The sequence below is a fragment of the Ambystoma mexicanum genome, chromosome 3p, assembly GCF_040938575.1.
Source record: "Ambystoma mexicanum isolate Mex_15411 chromosome 3p, UKY_AmexF1_1, whole genome shotgun sequence".
NCBI classification, from domain to species: domain Eukaryota; kingdom Metazoa; phylum Chordata; class Amphibia; order Caudata; family Ambystomatidae; genus Ambystoma; species Ambystoma mexicanum.
This window is the reverse complement of record NC_090925.1, coordinates 996,020,441-996,037,565: the sequence shown is the minus strand read 5'-3', so window position 1 is coordinate 996,037,565 and position 17,125 is coordinate 996,020,441. Positions and strand designations below refer to the sequence as shown.

At 48.7% G+C, this 17,125-nt stretch overlaps 1 protein-coding gene across 2 annotated transcripts in view; it reads left to right on the top strand.

The window, feature by feature from the left end:
- DHX35 (DEAH-box helicase 35) overlaps positions 1–17,125 on the top strand; it is a 2,070,470-nt gene that overhangs the window by 733,119 nt on the left and 1,320,226 nt on the right. Inside the window, exons 10-11 of one of the 2 annotated variants that reach the window (XM_069652288.1) lie at positions 4,239–4,335; positions 4,897–5,055. In XM_069652288.1, coding sequence (XP_069508389.1) covers positions 4,239–4,335; positions 4,897–5,055 — 256 coding nt within the window. The remainder of the gene's footprint in view (positions 1–4,238; positions 4,336–4,896; positions 5,056–17,125) is intronic. The other variant, XM_069652289.1, reaches the window with a different exon arrangement.

Sequence of the window (17,125 nt, the reverse complement as noted above, 5' to 3'; positions counted from 1 at the left end):
CAAGTCTTGTTCCCACTTTAACATCTACAATAAGCGTTCCTCTGGGTCATAGCGATCCAACAACCCACAGAGTGTCGATGTCTTTGCTTTAGACCGAGTTCAAGAGCAGATAGGTCCCTGAATGCTCTATTCTTTACTTCAAAGCCCAATGATGCAGTGATGCATATCTGAACCGCTCGTTTTCCTCCAAGTTAAATGCCACCTTGCAATCTGCAAATGTCAGTGGGACTGCACCTGAGTATATCTGTCTTAATTCTGTCAGCCCCCCTCTTTCCTAACTTTCGGACCCCTGCCTCTGGATCCTCAGCATGAAGTCAGGGTTACCCCGAACTGGTGATAGGGGTCCCAGACCCTGAGCTATCCCCCATCTTCCTAGGGACTTTTGCCAACATGCCAGTGAGACCCCGCTCTAGCTTAAGAGAGGGAAAACACTTTGATATGGTTTATTGTCAAGAAAAGGGAGTTGTGCTGGGGTGGGGGAGGGGTGATCGGACCTGCTCTATACGTACCCATCTAGGAAAAGATGCTTGCCGACACCAGGTGAATATTTTTGAAAGGTGGACTGAGAGATGATATCCATAGAGATCTGGCAACCCCATACCTCTCAGCATCGCATTCCTCACTGGGGATTTTTCGAGTGTCACGCTCTCCATCCCTTCCATATGAAAGAAAATATTTTGCTTGTAGGACATGGAAGTTCTCCATAAGCAACCGGACTGGGAGCACCAGAATGTGATATAAGATTTTAGGTACTAGATTCATCTTTGCAGCTGCCACCCTGCCTAGCCAAGAGATATCCGCAGTATTCCAATGTGTTAGGGAGCTAGTCAACTCGGAGAATAACGGAAGATAACTAAGCCAAAAGAGGCTATGTACATACGCCAGGATCTTAACCCCCAGATAGTCCATTGCCTTGTGTGACCATTTAATCAGACTGAGATTATACAGCTCCGATTCAAATTTGGGAGGGATCAGGATGGCTAAACCCTGGGACATCGAATAATTAACCATGAATCCCGAAGCAGAGTCAAACCTCTCAAGTTCAGCCAGCAAAGCTGTCATGGAGGGTACCGCCTCAGTTACTTTCATTAATAGATCATCTGCATAAAGGGAAAGCTTATTTTCCTCAACCTGATGTTATACCCCTAATGTTCTCACTATCCCTGACACGTTTTGCAAACGGCTCCATAGTCATTGCAAATAACAGTGCTGACAATGGGCACCCCTGTCTCGTTCCCCAACCAATCCTATTAGGTTGCAATGCTATCCCAATAATCCAGAACATGCATCATAAGGATTATATAAGTGTTCAGGTGGGGAAGAAATTATTTAAAACCGGTCTCCCTGGTCCACACATGTTAACGTGGCTAATGTATCGCTTCTTTCTCTTGGAATTTTTGGCTTAAAACCCCTCTATTCTGAAACCAGCTTTATCCCTTGATAACATTGTGTCATTCTTGGCAATGTACTTTTGCTGCTTCTATTTCAGTGCACATAACCACAAACATTTATAGCACATAGAAATGGACTAAAACTGGACATTCACATTTGCATGTACATTTGCCAAAGAAACGTGAGTTCAATTAGTGTGAACGGAAGTTTGTCATGTGTGTCACTTTTATTGCTGCCATTTTTGCTCCTTAGATATGGGCAAACTAGCCATGTAAAGAGTTTTTTTGTTCTGAAAAAAAAAATTCATAAAGGTATATCTTATAACGCCTGAAGGACACTCTTGTACCAGGTGACATTCTCAGGTTAACCATATGAGTGATAGCTTGAGGGTTTTGACTGAATATTACTAACCTTTGACGTTGCTCAGGGGAACCCTCCAAACCATTGATTTTCAGCCTGCCAGGAAGAGGGGAAAACATATAAGCCGACTTGGTGCCACCCCATATGGGGCAGTCCAGGCCAACCTGCTAGGCCCATAAGCAACCTCAGACATATTTTGGCTTCATTTAGCTTCATCAATGGCATCCAGCTTGGGTCACTAAGCACCCCAGGTTCCTGAGCATTTGGGCATACCTACCCCGCAATGGATGACTTTGAAAAAACTTGAGTACTCACGGTAACCCTCTAAACCATTCTTTTCAACCTGCCAAGCAAATACAGAATGGGAAAACCCATTGTAACATCTGGCATTGTTCCACTCTAAAATGGCTTGCCCCTTACGATCTGCCTGGTCACATCCCTTCTTTTTGAGACTGCATGCAACCTCAGACATACATCGGCCCTGCCCATCGTAGCCAGGCAGTGCACAATGGATATTCCCTTGCATATCAAGATTACTCACTTGAAAGCCTTCCCTTAACCCTGATCTTAATATCATTACAAAAGTCACCACATTCGGATTCCCCAGATCCCTGAGCATTTGCTCAAAGGGTTTTCTTGTACCTTGTAGTTCCCTTAATAGCAAGACATTCGCATTTAGAAGGTCAATGCAATGCAGTGTGCAAGATAGTCCAAATTCTTTTAATCACTACATTGAATGAGCAGTCTCTAGTTAATGCAGGGTCCGAAATTGAGGGGAGTAATTAGGAGCCGTTTAGCTCCTGCTTGTAGCCCAGAAGAGTCAACAGTTACTTTTGGATCACCAACCAATGGATGGAGAACAAACACACACATGTACATTTAACACTGTGTGCTTAAGAAACTCTATAAATAAACATTAGGACACATCTATAGGACATGCAAAGCATACAGGATCATAAATAATGGACAAAATGATATTGTTGCATCTTATGTGGAAGTTAGATTTGAGGAACACAATGTACTAGCTCCTTGTACTGCCATGGTAGCTCCTGGTCACTGGTTAATTCTGAATACCCAGTAGCTGCTTTTGCCTCTGGCTCATACAATCGTACTTCCAATACCTGTGATGTTCTTACTTTTTTATAAGATACTAGCAAAAAATACCTGTTCTCTGAACGGATTCTGTGGCCGGACATGACAATACTCTCATCAATTGTTGAAAATCAATTATCCTGTAGGTTGCTGTTTGGATTCCTTTATTGCTTGATGTGCTTTGCAATTTAAACTGCACTGAGAATGGGCGTGTGAGGCCGACATACCCCAGAGCAGACGTTTGGGGGTGTGGGGGTTAAAGGAGGCGTGAGTTGGTGTGCTGCTGCATACTGAGACCTACTGTGCTCTCTCCCCACCTGTTGCCTTACTCTAGCATGGTGCAGTGCCAAAGTACCAGAAACCATGCATTATAGGGTTGATGACTGGTCTTTCTATGACCACATTGATGTTTTGCCAATTTCAGGCATCTCTCATGTGTGAAGGTGTTGAAATCCGTGGAAAGGGCTGGGGTGTCCGAATGTCATGTAGCCAGGAATGTCCGGAAGGTTCTAACAGGTAACTATGCAAAATTTGGTGCAGGTTGGTGAAACAGTGTGAAATTGTATAAGGAACAATACTTCACCAAGCCACAAACCCAGCCACAAATGTTCACTTTTATAAATATAGATAGATATGGGTGTAGGGTATAAGCTGTACATTCAAACCAGAGATTCGCGTGAGCGGTAATAGCAAGGGATGGTATTATCAGGTTTTCCTTAGAGGCCAGTTTGCTTGAAGTCCATTTGTTCATAAATGTTTGCCACATTTTACTGGACAGTTTAGTTGGGGTGGGTGGCATGGGTTTAGGGATTTCTAAAGTTGGGGTGCAGGAGGGGGTGTTGGTAGGGCGGAGGGGTTGGATCTCCCCTGCATTTTCTGCAGTAAAATGTGGTAAAGAATTATTTGAGGAAACGGGCTTCGAGCAAATTGCTGTGGTAAATGTCATAGATCTGCAAGGGAATACTGAAGGCAATTACTGAACAGACGCTGCAAAGGGAAGGGAGTTTGGTTTCTGAAAAGATTTAATGTCATGCGCACTGATTGACATGAATTGCAAAAAATAATTGAAAATCAAAAGCTCTTAACAATCATCACAGGGTACATTAACATTGTTAAGATATTTTACATTGTAGGCAATGTAATCGTTTTACACTTTAGCATTGCCTCATATTAGTCGATTATCTTTACTCTGGTGAATATACGTGGCAGTTTATTGAAATTATGGAGGATGACCTGATTGATGATCTTGTTGGAATTGTCCTTCCCAACATAAGGTGGTAATCCTGTGTGTGGTATCTGATTTGAATGTTTTATTGTATAGTGGAACGAAAATGATACATGGGTTGGCCAGCATCGTGTGGCAGAGGCTACAATAATCTGTATTTCTTCCCCAGTCCTGTTCCAGATTACATGAAATCCACTGTGGAGACCGTGATGAAAATTCACCAGACAGAGAAGGAGGGAGATATATTGGCCTTTCTAACAGGACAGGTATACTAAAGCAAAATGCCTCTTGTGATGAGAGTACAGTAGGCAAGACACTAGCACTGATGTTTTTTTTGTTTCAATACTGTTGCGTAAATCAAGGGGTTAAGTTTGTGTTTCTGTCCGAATAAGGGAAATGCTTAACAAAAAAGGGTGTTGTCCTAGGAGTGGTCAGTATAGAAATGGCCTTGAAAAAGCAGAATCGCCACTTGTCAACACTTGCTGCATTCCTAGATATGTTTTTCACTTATTTTATCTTCATTTAGTGAAGAAAAGACCAAGCATGCTGCCATCATTGCAAGTTACAAGAAGCATTTACTGATAATAGTCCCATTAAGTGGTCAGAACAGCATTCCCAGAATGCCTACCGCATGTTCCCAGCACATTCTGGAATTGGCACTGGCTTCAGTGAACACCCCCTAATCCCACGGATAAAATTTCTTTGTGACATAGACTTAATTTTGTAAGCCCTGTGTGATTTTTAACAACAGTTATTAGTTTGTAACATTTTATGTTGGAACGACGCTTTGAGAGCACTAATGACTGTCTTTTTTGTCCTCTCGTCAGGAGGAGGTGGAGAGTGTGGTGTCTATGTTGATAGAACAGGCACGAATAGTCTCTCGCACAGGGATGAAAAAGCACATGTGTATTCTTCCAATGTATGCTGGGCTGCCTTCCTTTGAGCAGATGAAAGTGTTTGAGCGTGTGTCGCACAATGTCAGAAAGGTAGGCTCTTCTGAGGAGTCTTTGTTTCCTAATAAGCTAATTGAAAGCCCTGTTAATAGTGAAGAGTTTGTGTGTTCCTTTATTGTAGGTGCAAATGAATTTCCTCTTAAAGAAACATTTGTGTGTAGGAAACCTTGCAAGCTCAGCAGAGTTTTTGTCACAATCTGAAATAAGCCAGCTTTGTAAATTTGAAGAACTGTCCATGTGAAACAAGTGTGTGATTGTCACAGATGGCACCAAGAATACACCAAATTTCAAAAAAGGTTTGAGGATTTTGTTTTAGCAAAATATAGGTGCTCCAAATAAGTGTAGCACCCTCTCGCTCGCATTATCCTGTGGGCTTCCTCACCCTGATGTTCCTTCCTGCCTTTCCCTTCCTTCTTCTCTCTCCCTATTCTTCTCCTACTCTCTATTCCCTCTCCTCTCTCTTTCCACCCTCCTCTGTCCCATTCCATCTCACCTCTACTCTTTACCACCACCTCCACTGTACGGTCCTTTATATTCCCCTCCAATAACTCTTCTCTACCCTCCGCTACTACACTCTACTTACCACCTCCTTCTACTTTCAACATCGCTCCCCTCTGTATACTCCACCCCTCCTCTCACACTCGGCCTCCTTTCACTCTCCCAGGCATTCTGTACGACTTTCTTTCACCAACTAGTACCTCACCTTCAACACTCGTGCTTGTCGCTTCCATGCTCCACCCCACTGTCCCTCTACCGACTGCTCTCGGTTTGCCTTCTCCTCGCCCCTTGATCTCACCTGAACAACCCACACTCTCCCATTCTGTTCACCCCCTTTATTCTCCTCCTCCCCCATTGTAGTGTTTGGCAATTTCAGCCTGGTGCAATAAATGTTGATATTAGAGTTTGTGTCCTGTTCCGGAGCATCTTCAATGCCGGTTTGTGGCGAGCAATGTTCCATTGGCACTCTGCTTGCCACTGCATCTCTTGCCGGTGGGCTGCTTATGCTTGAGAGTTCTGCAACAAAAGAGGGAAAACACTAAACAGCATGTTGTCTGGCAGGTATGGATGATCACATGTGGTTCTCCCTTCTTGCAAAACAATGCAGCGGGGAACCGAGGCTGGTCGGTCTCCTGAAACAGTTTGAGGGTCCGCATCTATGCTTGGCAGAGTTAGGCCCCTGATTCTGTCACAAGATGTAATGGTCTGGGAAGTATTCCAAAAGAGAAAATCTGAATTACTGTCATGTTATGATTTGTACGGTGCATCGCTGCCATTTGCATGGTCCTGAGGTGCTCTAGTGGCTCTGAAAAAGAGTGGGTGGGGATGAGAGGGAAAATGCAAGATTGCGTTGCTTTTGTGTTAATGCATGCAGTCCGATAGAAACCTGAGCTCTGTGTGCAGGTTTCATTTTTCTGGGTGTTCCTTGTAAGGGCATTAAGGACTTTGTGTTGAGGATGGAGACCTTCTGTGCCCAATAGTACTTGGGCGCATTGGCCGTGGACTGTGGTACGTAACTTGGTTTGAGCGGTGTAATGTTCTGTTTTCTGCCTGGTGAGGGTGGTATTAATAAGCCACGAGGCAGTTGCTTAGTTGGTTTGTGTGTATCAAGTGTGCCGAATCTAGAAGATTCATCCCCTCTCCCAAGGGGGTGCCACCCCCTTTGGGACTATGGAGGTGACCCTGATCAGCTTAACACTCCCTAGGGGACAGGACAAGTGGGATCCCACTGGGGATGTCCACCCCTTACACTCCCAATCCCCAAGATTCCAGTACTAACTTTGTTGGCTACATGGGAGTTAGAATATCTAATAACTGTAAGCTTCCTGTAAGGGAGGTTGGCGTCATTTCTGACCCTCTTTGTGCACAAGATCAACTGAGATTAATAGAGCTGTGGGAAGTCCCACCCCCTTCCAGAGGGATAAAGAGCCAATCCTCCTTAGAATGAGTAACAAGACATCCGCAAAGCAGTGTGGGGCCGGGCCCTTCCTGTGTGAGGTGTTGCAGCTAGAAGACCTAGTCAGACAAGTGTGACAAACCATATCCAGTCCGAGCCAGTGGAAACCAGGAATGCCCAGTCAAGAGCACTAGTTCGGAGCCCAAGTCACATGACGACAGGATGGCCAAGGTACGGACACCACAGCACAGCAGGAAGCCCACAGAACAGAAGCGCAAGTTCTGATGGTAGTGGAGGAACCAAAGACACAGAAGAACCAGCAATGCTCGCGCTGAGCTTGCCCGTCCTCCCGAGGAGTATCACAGTGAAACAAAAGGTACGCAGTGGCTCTGGGGAAAGAGGAGGTAAGGCCCAACCATAACCCAAAGCATGTTGAGACCAAGCAAACCCCAACGCGGGATGAGAAAAGCAAGAGCCCAAGGTGGCCTGCAACAGACCATACCCCAAGACAGGGCTAAGAAAGTCCTATGCAAAGGTGGGGTAGGACCAAGCAAACCCCCTAGGTTGTTGAGAGAGGCGAGAGCCCAAGGTGGGCTGCAAGAGAACATACCCATAAATGGGCCTAACAAGACCATACCCCAACATGTGCTGAGACTGAGCAAACCCCAAAGCAGTGTAATAGAGGTGAGAGTCTAAGTGTAAATACTCACATGGAATGAGAAGTGCCTAGGAAACCTCAGGAGAGCAGATCAGTTGCTCAATAGCAATCGATTAGCCCACTGTGGGCCTCCTCCAAGAGGGTGACCTTCCCTATGAAATACCACCCCATCCGGGCTAACGAGATACGGACGGGATAGAAGTTCAGCTGGAAGGGCAAAATACCACCAGGTATTCACCAGCCTGAAAAGAAAGGAAGGACAATTTAGTACCAGAACAAGGGGGAATTAATAACTGTAATTTTCAATTAGAATTGGACTAACCAGAATGAGCTGGGAATTTACTTAGAATTGAAGGTTTGGAACAGGGTGGCAAAAACCCTCTAATCTGTTATATTTTATAATGTTTTCTGATGGGTCTCCAGGATATGAGTGGCAGCACATAACTCTGGAGGTTTGAATGAGGCAGGGTAAAAGGAAAGGGTAGTTAATATAGTTAGTAAGGGACATGTTTCCCATACGGAACAAGGGCGCTCTGATGGGAACAGAAGTGCAGTGGAAAACAGCAAGGCATCCAAAGTTCAAAGCACTCTAATTTAACAGGAATAATTCATCAGATTAAGGGCTATCCAGTGACAATCCAAGCATAAGAAAAAGTACTAATTTGTAATCCAAGATGCAAGGTCGAAATTCCACAGCCGAGGTCTAAGCAGGAGGAAGAAGGTCTGTAGAAATGCAGAAGTCGATAATCAGGAGGCGTAGACACAGAACGGTGACGAGGGATCAAAGATGTAGTAACAAATTTTAATCAGAAACACTCGCGTATGGAAATGCAAGTGTTCTTGTACCTCCGGGCTAGGCATCCTGGTGTATTGCGTGGGAGTAGAGGTGGGCGTATACGTGAGGCCAGCGTGCGCCGTGCTGGTATTGCAGCTGAAGCAGAGAACGGAGAGCAAGGGGGGCGGAGCTGTCTGAGGCCGCGCTGCTTCAAGAGGCGCCATGGTAACCGCCAGGGACGCCGGAGCGGAACCACAGGTCTTCCCCACCTCGGAGCATGACAGCGATGAAGGCTAGGAGCCGGAGCCGTGACACTAAGGCAGGCTGCAAGAGACCATACCCGTAGACTGGGTGATCAAAACCAGACCCCAAGGGTGGGGTGAGAACAAGAGATCCCCAAGGCACGGTGAGAGAAACAAGAGGCCAAGACTGGCTTTGAGAAACAATCCACCATGGTGGGGTAAGAGACGCATGACCCCAAGGCCTGGTGCGAGGAACTAATAGAGAAATAGACTTAGAAGACGTTCATATATAGACTGCACACCCAGGCCACACAGCCTCAAGGAGAAAACCACACCAGGATGGGGCTCAGGGAATGTCCTAAGAGGGATAAATGTGAGAATGCCCTCATATTTCGCACATACCCTTCCCATAGAACCCTGGCTTCCTGCACAAGGGAACATTTTGCTGTTCTGATCCGTGGCCCCCCCCCTTAATGGTTTTCTAATATTCCCCATGACACTTTCTTTGAACCCATAGTGAGGTGTTCTACCCCTCTGTGGGTTAGAAAGTGTGTATTCCCTAGGTCAGTGATTTTGTAGGTTCCATGTCATTTCATCGCGGGATGTTTTTTCATCGTTTTTTTTACCACAATTTTTTTACGAAAAAACCCATCTAATTTTTTTTCTATTATTTTTGAGGGGGTTCCCCATTTTCTAAAAAAATTGATGGGTTTTTTTCAAGAAAAAACCGCGGTACAAAACGCTGCGAAAAAACGTCCCGTGGTGAAAGGACGTCGTACCATTTTATATGGGCCACCTGTAAGACCCATTGGTCAAGTTGGGGCAAGTCACCCCCTAGGACTATCTGGGTCAGTAGGTTAGAAATTACCGACATAGTGAGATTGAGTTTTCTTCCTAAAATAGCGATGGGAATCTGTGCCTGTGGGAGTCTCTCAACATGGCCATGAACACAGCCTATTGTTTAATCTCCAACTTTCTTCCAATCCTGGGGAAGTAAATCTGCTCTTATTGCGCACCCTTTGATTCCAGAATCTAGTTGTACCCAGAAAGTCTTTCCCTCCAAGGTAACTGGAATCTTATAGGTGGTCTCTTCTCCAGTGTATAAGAAAGTGTGGGATATTTGGGGGGCGTGGCTTGGCGGCCATGCAAGCGTGAGCAGACTCCGAGAGGCTCCCACTAGATCTGACTAACGATCCTGAGAAAGGCGAAAATAAAGTGTAGAAAACCGAACAAACGCCAGGAAAAGGCATCGGAAGACCCAGGGCACACACGGGAGAAGACCCGAGAAAAAACGGAGGTCGGAAGAGTGAAAACGGGAAGAGGGAGAGACGCGCGGCACCACCAACAAAATGGCGGGCGCACAACGCTGAAATAGCGACCCGCGTCCCAACACACGAAGAAGGACCGAAGGAGAAGAGCGGTGCCGGGTGAGATAGCCGGCCAACATCCAGCCCAGGCAGGACCGGAGTACCACCAGAGCGGCGGAAACACGAGGCAGCAACCGCAGCAGGTGGAGGAAGAACCCGAGACAACATTGCACGCAGCAACGCGGTACCGAACCGGAGAAGGTAAAGACGGCGTGGCTCAAGAACAGGAGGCGGCCCACAGATCGGACCGAAGGAGAGCCCTTCCCTGCCGACGCGGAGGTGAGCAACAGCAACGGAGACCCAGCAGAGCAACGAGGGATCCCGAAAGGCGAGGCAGTGGAGAACGTGAGGCAGCCCACAGACCGGACCGAAGAAGAGGCCTTCCCTGCCGACGCGGAGGTGAGCCCGAGGGGCGAGGTAGTGAAGAACGGGAGGCGGCCCACAGACCGGACCGAAGAAGAGCCCTTCCCTGCAGACGTGGAGGTGAACTGCGGCAGCGGAGACCCAGCAGAGCAACGAGAGATCCCAAGAGGTGAGGCAGCGGAGGACGAGAGGCGGTCTACAGACCAGACCGAAAAGAGCCCTTCCCTGCCGGTACAGAGCGGAGCCGAGGGAGACAGCAGACCAACACCCGGCCCGTGCAGGACCGGAGCACCACCCCGAGCGGCGGAAGGACAAGGTACCGACGACAGCAGGCGAAGCAGGAGCCCGAGCACTGCAAGAAATCGCGAGGCACCGAACTGGAGAAGGTAAAAACGTCGCGACCCATGAATGGGAGGCGGCCCACAGATCGGACCGAAGAAGAGCCCTCCCCTGCCGACGCGGAGGTGAGCAGCAGCAGCGGAGACCCGGCAGAGCAGCGAGAGATCCTGAGAGGTGAGGCAGCGCCGAGTCATCAGAACGAAAACCAGGGAAACAAGAGACAGACTGCGGAGCCTGCGAGGGGAGCCGAGGCCCAACAAGGACAGCACAGAGGAGAGAGGTAGCCACCGACATAACGAAGTGTGCAAAAGAAATACACACAGACCCAGACCCCGGCCCAATCGGCTGCCCCAAAGACCACTAGTAAGCGGGTGAGAGAACATAACTCACGGGGCAGTACCTCAACAGTAACTACGAGCCACAAATCCACCCGACACGACGGACCCCCCGCCACAACACCAGAACAAAGGCAGAGACTAGGGGAAGAGCCGCCCCACGCTAAACACAGACTGCAAGTACCCACAGGCGTGCGGGAAGAGAACACTACAGAGAGACACGGCAAACGGACAACGGGGGAAAAGAAACAGAAGGAAGACGCTCACTAAAAGCCAACACACGCAGGAAAGTGCGAAAGTGAGTGCGAGGACCGTGTAAGAACTCACCGAAGCGCAAACAGACCCCGACCAAGCAGGACCCAACTGCAAGCCAAGAGTAGCAGGTACCAGCATGCCAGACAAGCCAAAAAGCGGCAGAGGAAGACAAACAGTCATGGAGACATTTGCCCGCAAAAGTGATGACCAGCAACCGGAGGCAGGGGAGAAAGCTACGCCGGAGCCATACGCCACGCAAGGAGAGATCAGGCAAGTGGAAGGCAGCATATTAGAAGCCATAGGGGCGTTAAAGACGTCGATAGAAGGCAAGCTGGACGCAGTGATGGTGGATGTAGGACTCCTCAGACAAGATACGAGGAACCTGGCGGAGAGGATGACAACAGTAGAACAACAAGTACAGAGCAACTCAGTGGAAGTAACCACCTCGCGAACACAAATGTCGGAGGCACTGGAGAGAATCAATATACTAGAACGCAGAGCTGAAGACGCAGAAGGCAGGGCCCGGCGCAACAACGTACGCATAGTGGGGCTGCCAGAGGGGGAGGAAGGTAGAGACCCCACGAACTACATAGAGAACCTCCTGATCCAAGAAGTGGGAGCTGAGACCCTGTCCCAAGGCTTCGTAGTAGAGAGGGCACACCGGGCGCTAACTAAGAAACCGCGCCCAGGAGCACCACCAAGACCAATGATAGCAAAAATCATGAACTTCAAGGACAGGGAAAAAATCCTGACTTTCTCAAGAGAAGGAGGGAACATAACAAGAAACGGGGCCAGGATAACAATATATCCAGACAATACAGTTCTCGTACAAAGACAGAGAGCCCAGTTCTGGCAGACCAAAGAGCGCCTTCGAGCGGCAGGGGTGAAATTCATGCTGCTGTACCCAGCCAAACTTAAAATACTGCATGACGGAAAGACACAGATCTTCGAGACAACGACCGACGCCCAGGAGTGGATGGACCAACGAGGGATTCCGCAGTTGGCAGAGAGAAATGAGCGAAACAGAAACCCCCCCCGGCAAAACAGGGACTAGAACTGAGCACGACATGCAAATCCAACACTACGGGAACAAGGCGGTAGAGACACCCTACCGGGAAATAACGAAATGGGGAAACCGACAGCCTCCAAGTTGAAAAGCCTACAGTAAAGAGACTTACAAAGGGAGCACAAGACTCAGGGAAGTGGAACCGCCAAGACCCACAGAGAAACCCCAGTAAAAACAAAGTCTATAGTGTCAGTTTCAAGACACTACGCCGCGACAGGAATGCCCGAGGAGGAAGAAGCGGCACCTGGAGAGCGGTGGAGCCCGAGCAGATGGGGGGAGGCTGGGCGTTTGTTGATGTTATTTAGGTTAATAGTTATAATAGTTCGAAAGTTAAGGCTAAGCCCGCAAGGAAAGAAGAAGAGCAGAAAAGGAAACAACAGTTGTCACACACAAAGAATCGGCATGAAAAGCAAATTCAGGGAGTAGCACCCACAAACAAAGAGCTGGTGGAAAGCACAAGGTAAGACCGTCCACAACAGAGTGCAGCCAACAGCAAGAGAACCAACCCGAGAAAGCGGACGAATAGACGATTCAAAACTCAACAGCCAGAGAAAGGGACACAAATCCCCGACAAGAGCAAACCAAGAGAATAAGACACTGAGCGGGCCCATGGGAAAAAACAGACCGCGAGCGCTAATCCCCACAAGGACCGAGATGACCTGAGGATTGTCACGTGGAACGTCAGAGGGATGAATGCATATGTCAAGAGGCTGAGAATTTATACCTGGTTGAACAAAACGAGGACCCACATTGCACTGTTGCAGGAAACGCACCTGACGGCCGAAAAACAAGCTAAAATAAAGAAAAAATGGGGAGGTCAGATGTATAGTGCAACATATTCTAATTACGCAAGGGGAGTAATAACCTGGGTCGCCCCGGGCGTCCCATTCCAGCTCATCAACCAGGAAAAAGACGTGGAAGGCAGAATCCTGGTAGTCCACTGGATGCTAGAAAATCGGGAGATATGCCTGGTGAACACCTATGCTCCCAACCATGACGCCACGGCCTTCTTCAGGACGCTTCCGTCCCGGCTGGCCCCGTACAGGAATGCAACGGTGATCTGGGCAGGCGATCACAATTGTACATTGGACCCCCGGCTGGACAGGTCGGACAATAAGTACAAGAGAGCGGCGCCACCAGCGAGAGCACTACGACAGACACTAGACCAACTCGACCTCGAAGACATCTGGAGGAAGGTACATGGGGAAGAGAGGGGATACACGCATTATAGCGCCCCACATGGGACATTCACATGGATAGACTACCTGTTTACGGGCAAGGAGACACTAGGGGAATTTACTGAGGCACACATACACGCGCGAACCCTATCTGACCACGCCCCCCTGAGAATCACATGGGCGCACACACACAGGAGAGCCCCTATACCCACGTGGAGATTAAGGGCAGAGGCATTATCGGACGTAGGCTTCCAGGAACACATCCAAAACGTAATAGAAGACTATTTCGAACATAATGTGGGTAGTGTGGAAAGCACAGGAACGGTCTGGGAGGCCTTTAAGGTGGTAGTCAGAGGTGAGGCGATGGGGAAAATGGGAGGTCTCAGGCGAGAAACCCTAGCACAACTAGATGAGCTAGAAAAGAAAATCGAGAAGGCCGAAGGACAAGCGGGGCAGAAAGGGGCGGAACGAGAGAACCTCACCACCCTGCGACAACAGTGTGCGGAGACCTGGGAAAGATTAGGGCGGCTCGACTATGGGAAATATATACAGAAACTACATGCTGAGGGGGACAAGCCTGGCAGGCTCCTGGCCTGGCGAACCAAACAGGAAACTAGGCGGGAGCCGATTAATGAAATTCAAAATAGACAGGGAGAGGTGATTAGATCCCAAGAGGGAATAAACGAGGTGTTCTCGCAATTTTACGAGGACTTATACTCCAGGGTCCGGGAGGCGGAAGAAGGGGACCTAGAGGAAGCCCTCGCGGAAATCAGACTCCCACAATTGACGGAGGAACAGGCCCAAATGTTAGACGCCCCTCTCACTGTAGAGGAACTAACAGACGTGATCGCCCAGCTACCGACGGGGAAATCTCCGGGGCCAGATGGGCTCCCGGGGGAATTTTATAAACAATACAAAAACGACATAGCCCCGAGACTGCTAGAAACACTAGAAGAAGCATATGAGAAAGGAAGACTCCCGAATAGCATGTCAGAATCTATAATAATCCCGATCCTAAAACCAGGTAAGCCGCCCCTCGAATGCGGCTCCTACAGACCGATCTCCCTAATAAACCAGGACTCCAAGATCCTGACGGCGGCATTAGCTAACCGCCTTAAAAGAGTGCTACCCACCCTGATCCACACAGACCAGACAGGGTACGTGCCAGAACGAAACACGTCCTGGAACCTACGCAGACTCCATTATGTTATAGAAAAAACGAACCAAGAGGGAGGGGAGTGTGCCGTAGCCTCACTAGATGCAATTAAAGCATTCGACTCAGTGGGATGGGACTGGCTCCTGGGAACGCTCACCCATTACGGGATCGGACGAGGGTTTACACGATGGATAGAACTACTATACAAGGACCCGAGAGCAAGAGTCAAGACAAGTTTCTAGGGAATGGAGCATAGAGCGAGGCACAAAACAGGGATGCCCCCTGTCCCCAATGTTATATATTCTGGCCCTGGAGCCGTTCGCAGTATTCCTAAGAATGCACTACAAAGAAATGGGCATAGAGATAGATGGGGAAATACACCAGATATCCATATACGCAGACGATATACTCCTCTACATACAGAATCCACGCACCCACCTGCAGGACTTGCTGGAGGCGCTGCGCGCGTTTGGTAGGCTGTCCGGAATAGTGGTCAACAGGGAAAAATCCTTACTGTTTCCCCTGGCAGGCCTACGCGCAATACCGACGGATCAATTGCCGCACTTGGGTATCACATGGGCCCCGAACACCTTCAAATACCTGGGAGTGGACATTTACCACGACACCATGGAAACACATGCAGGTAACACACAAGTAGCCCTAGACAAAATCGAAAACGCCATGAAATTCTGGCAGACGTTGCCGTTGGGCATGATAGGCCGGGCGGCACTGCTAAAAATGACGGTCCTACCCCGACTCTTATATTACTTTACAAACATCCCATATAACATACCAAGGTCCTTCTTCAAACACCTACACACCATGGTGAGAACCTTCCTGTGGGGAGGGGGGAGAAACAAGGTGGCACTAGACACACTACAAAGAAGCTACGAATGGGGGGGCATTAAACTCCCAGATTTTGAATACTACTACTTGGCAGCACAACTCCAATTTGTGGTGAGATGGCTGGGTGAAGAGACCTCGATAGACACAATACTTATGGGACCAACACTCCGGAGATACCACCTGAGAGAACTACTATGGATAAAAGCCGCCCAAGCCAAAGACCTACCCAATATAGCCCAACTAGGCCGGACACTATGGAAAAGAGCCTGGAAGACACAAGGCATACGAGACCCCTGCTCAAGACATATCCCACTGGCGGGGCTGGTAGACACCCGAGTGGCCAGCCTGGCCACGTATAGAGCACAATGGGAGGACAGAGGAGTAGCACAAGTAGGGGACCTGTGGCGTGACGGACAATGGGTTGAATTCCAGACCCTGATGGATGAACAAGATGTACACAGGGGCCAATTCATCCTGTACAATAGCCTAGTTCGGACAATAAAGGAGAGGTGGAACACCATGCCGGAGCCTGAGGACACCGAAGGAGAACTAGATGCATGGTATGATGTTTCCGAGGGAGGACACACTGTGTCCAGACTCTACGAGCAACTACTGGGATACACCAACAAAAAGACATTAAAAGCACGAACGAAATGGGAGGAAGAACTACAACAACCCTTCGAAGATGAGGAATGGAACAAAGTCCTCACGTACACAAAAAAGGTGTCCAGGAACGCCAGGTTTAGACAACTGCAAATCTACATAGTGCATAGAGCATACCTAACTCCCAAGAGAATGTCGAGGATGGGAGACGGACAGACCCGGTGCTGCCCGCGCTGCGGAGACGAACAAGCCGACATGGTGCACATGTTCTGGTCATGCCCGCAGATAACAGACTTCTGGAATATGGTGAAAGAAAAGGCGCTGACAGCAGATATACATATGCCGGCAAGATCGCCAGCAACATATTTATTGGGCCTGTTCCCAAGGGGGCACCGGCAGATGTCACATGTGGCAAAAATGAAAGACTTGATGACAATATTAGCGAAGCGCCGCATAGCGATGGCATGGAACAAGAGCGAAGGCCCCTCGAGGGAGGGCTGGTGGGCCGACCTACAAAAATGGGCAATAGCAGAGACAGCAGTCTGGGCGAGAGCCACGCAAAAGGGGGAGAGCAACAGTGGGACCAGACTACTGGCATGGAACTCTCTGGTGCAGGACCTGTTTGGCAGCAGAAGCAGGGATGACACGGACGACCCAAGCGACTCAGGAAATTAAGAAATTGGCCCGCCCACGCCGACGGGGCACCACATAACTTAGAGAAAGGGAAGAAATGGGAAGAAGGAGACGGGATTGGGACCAACGCACACACTGAACAATGCAATCCTACCTGGAAAGGCCAGCGAATACACACATGGACGAAAGCAGAGGAAACTCCCAGGGAAAGAAGGGAGGTCGCCAAGAGACCGGCCCCCCACTATAAACTCGACATCTGTTTGAGCCAGGCCCGAGGAGGCATCGGACCATAAACATACTGCGGCTGCCTTTGGGGAGAGGGAGGGGGGAGGAAGAGGGAAGAGGGAAGAAAGGGGGTTATGTTGTAAAACCAATAAAAAGAAGTTAAAAAAA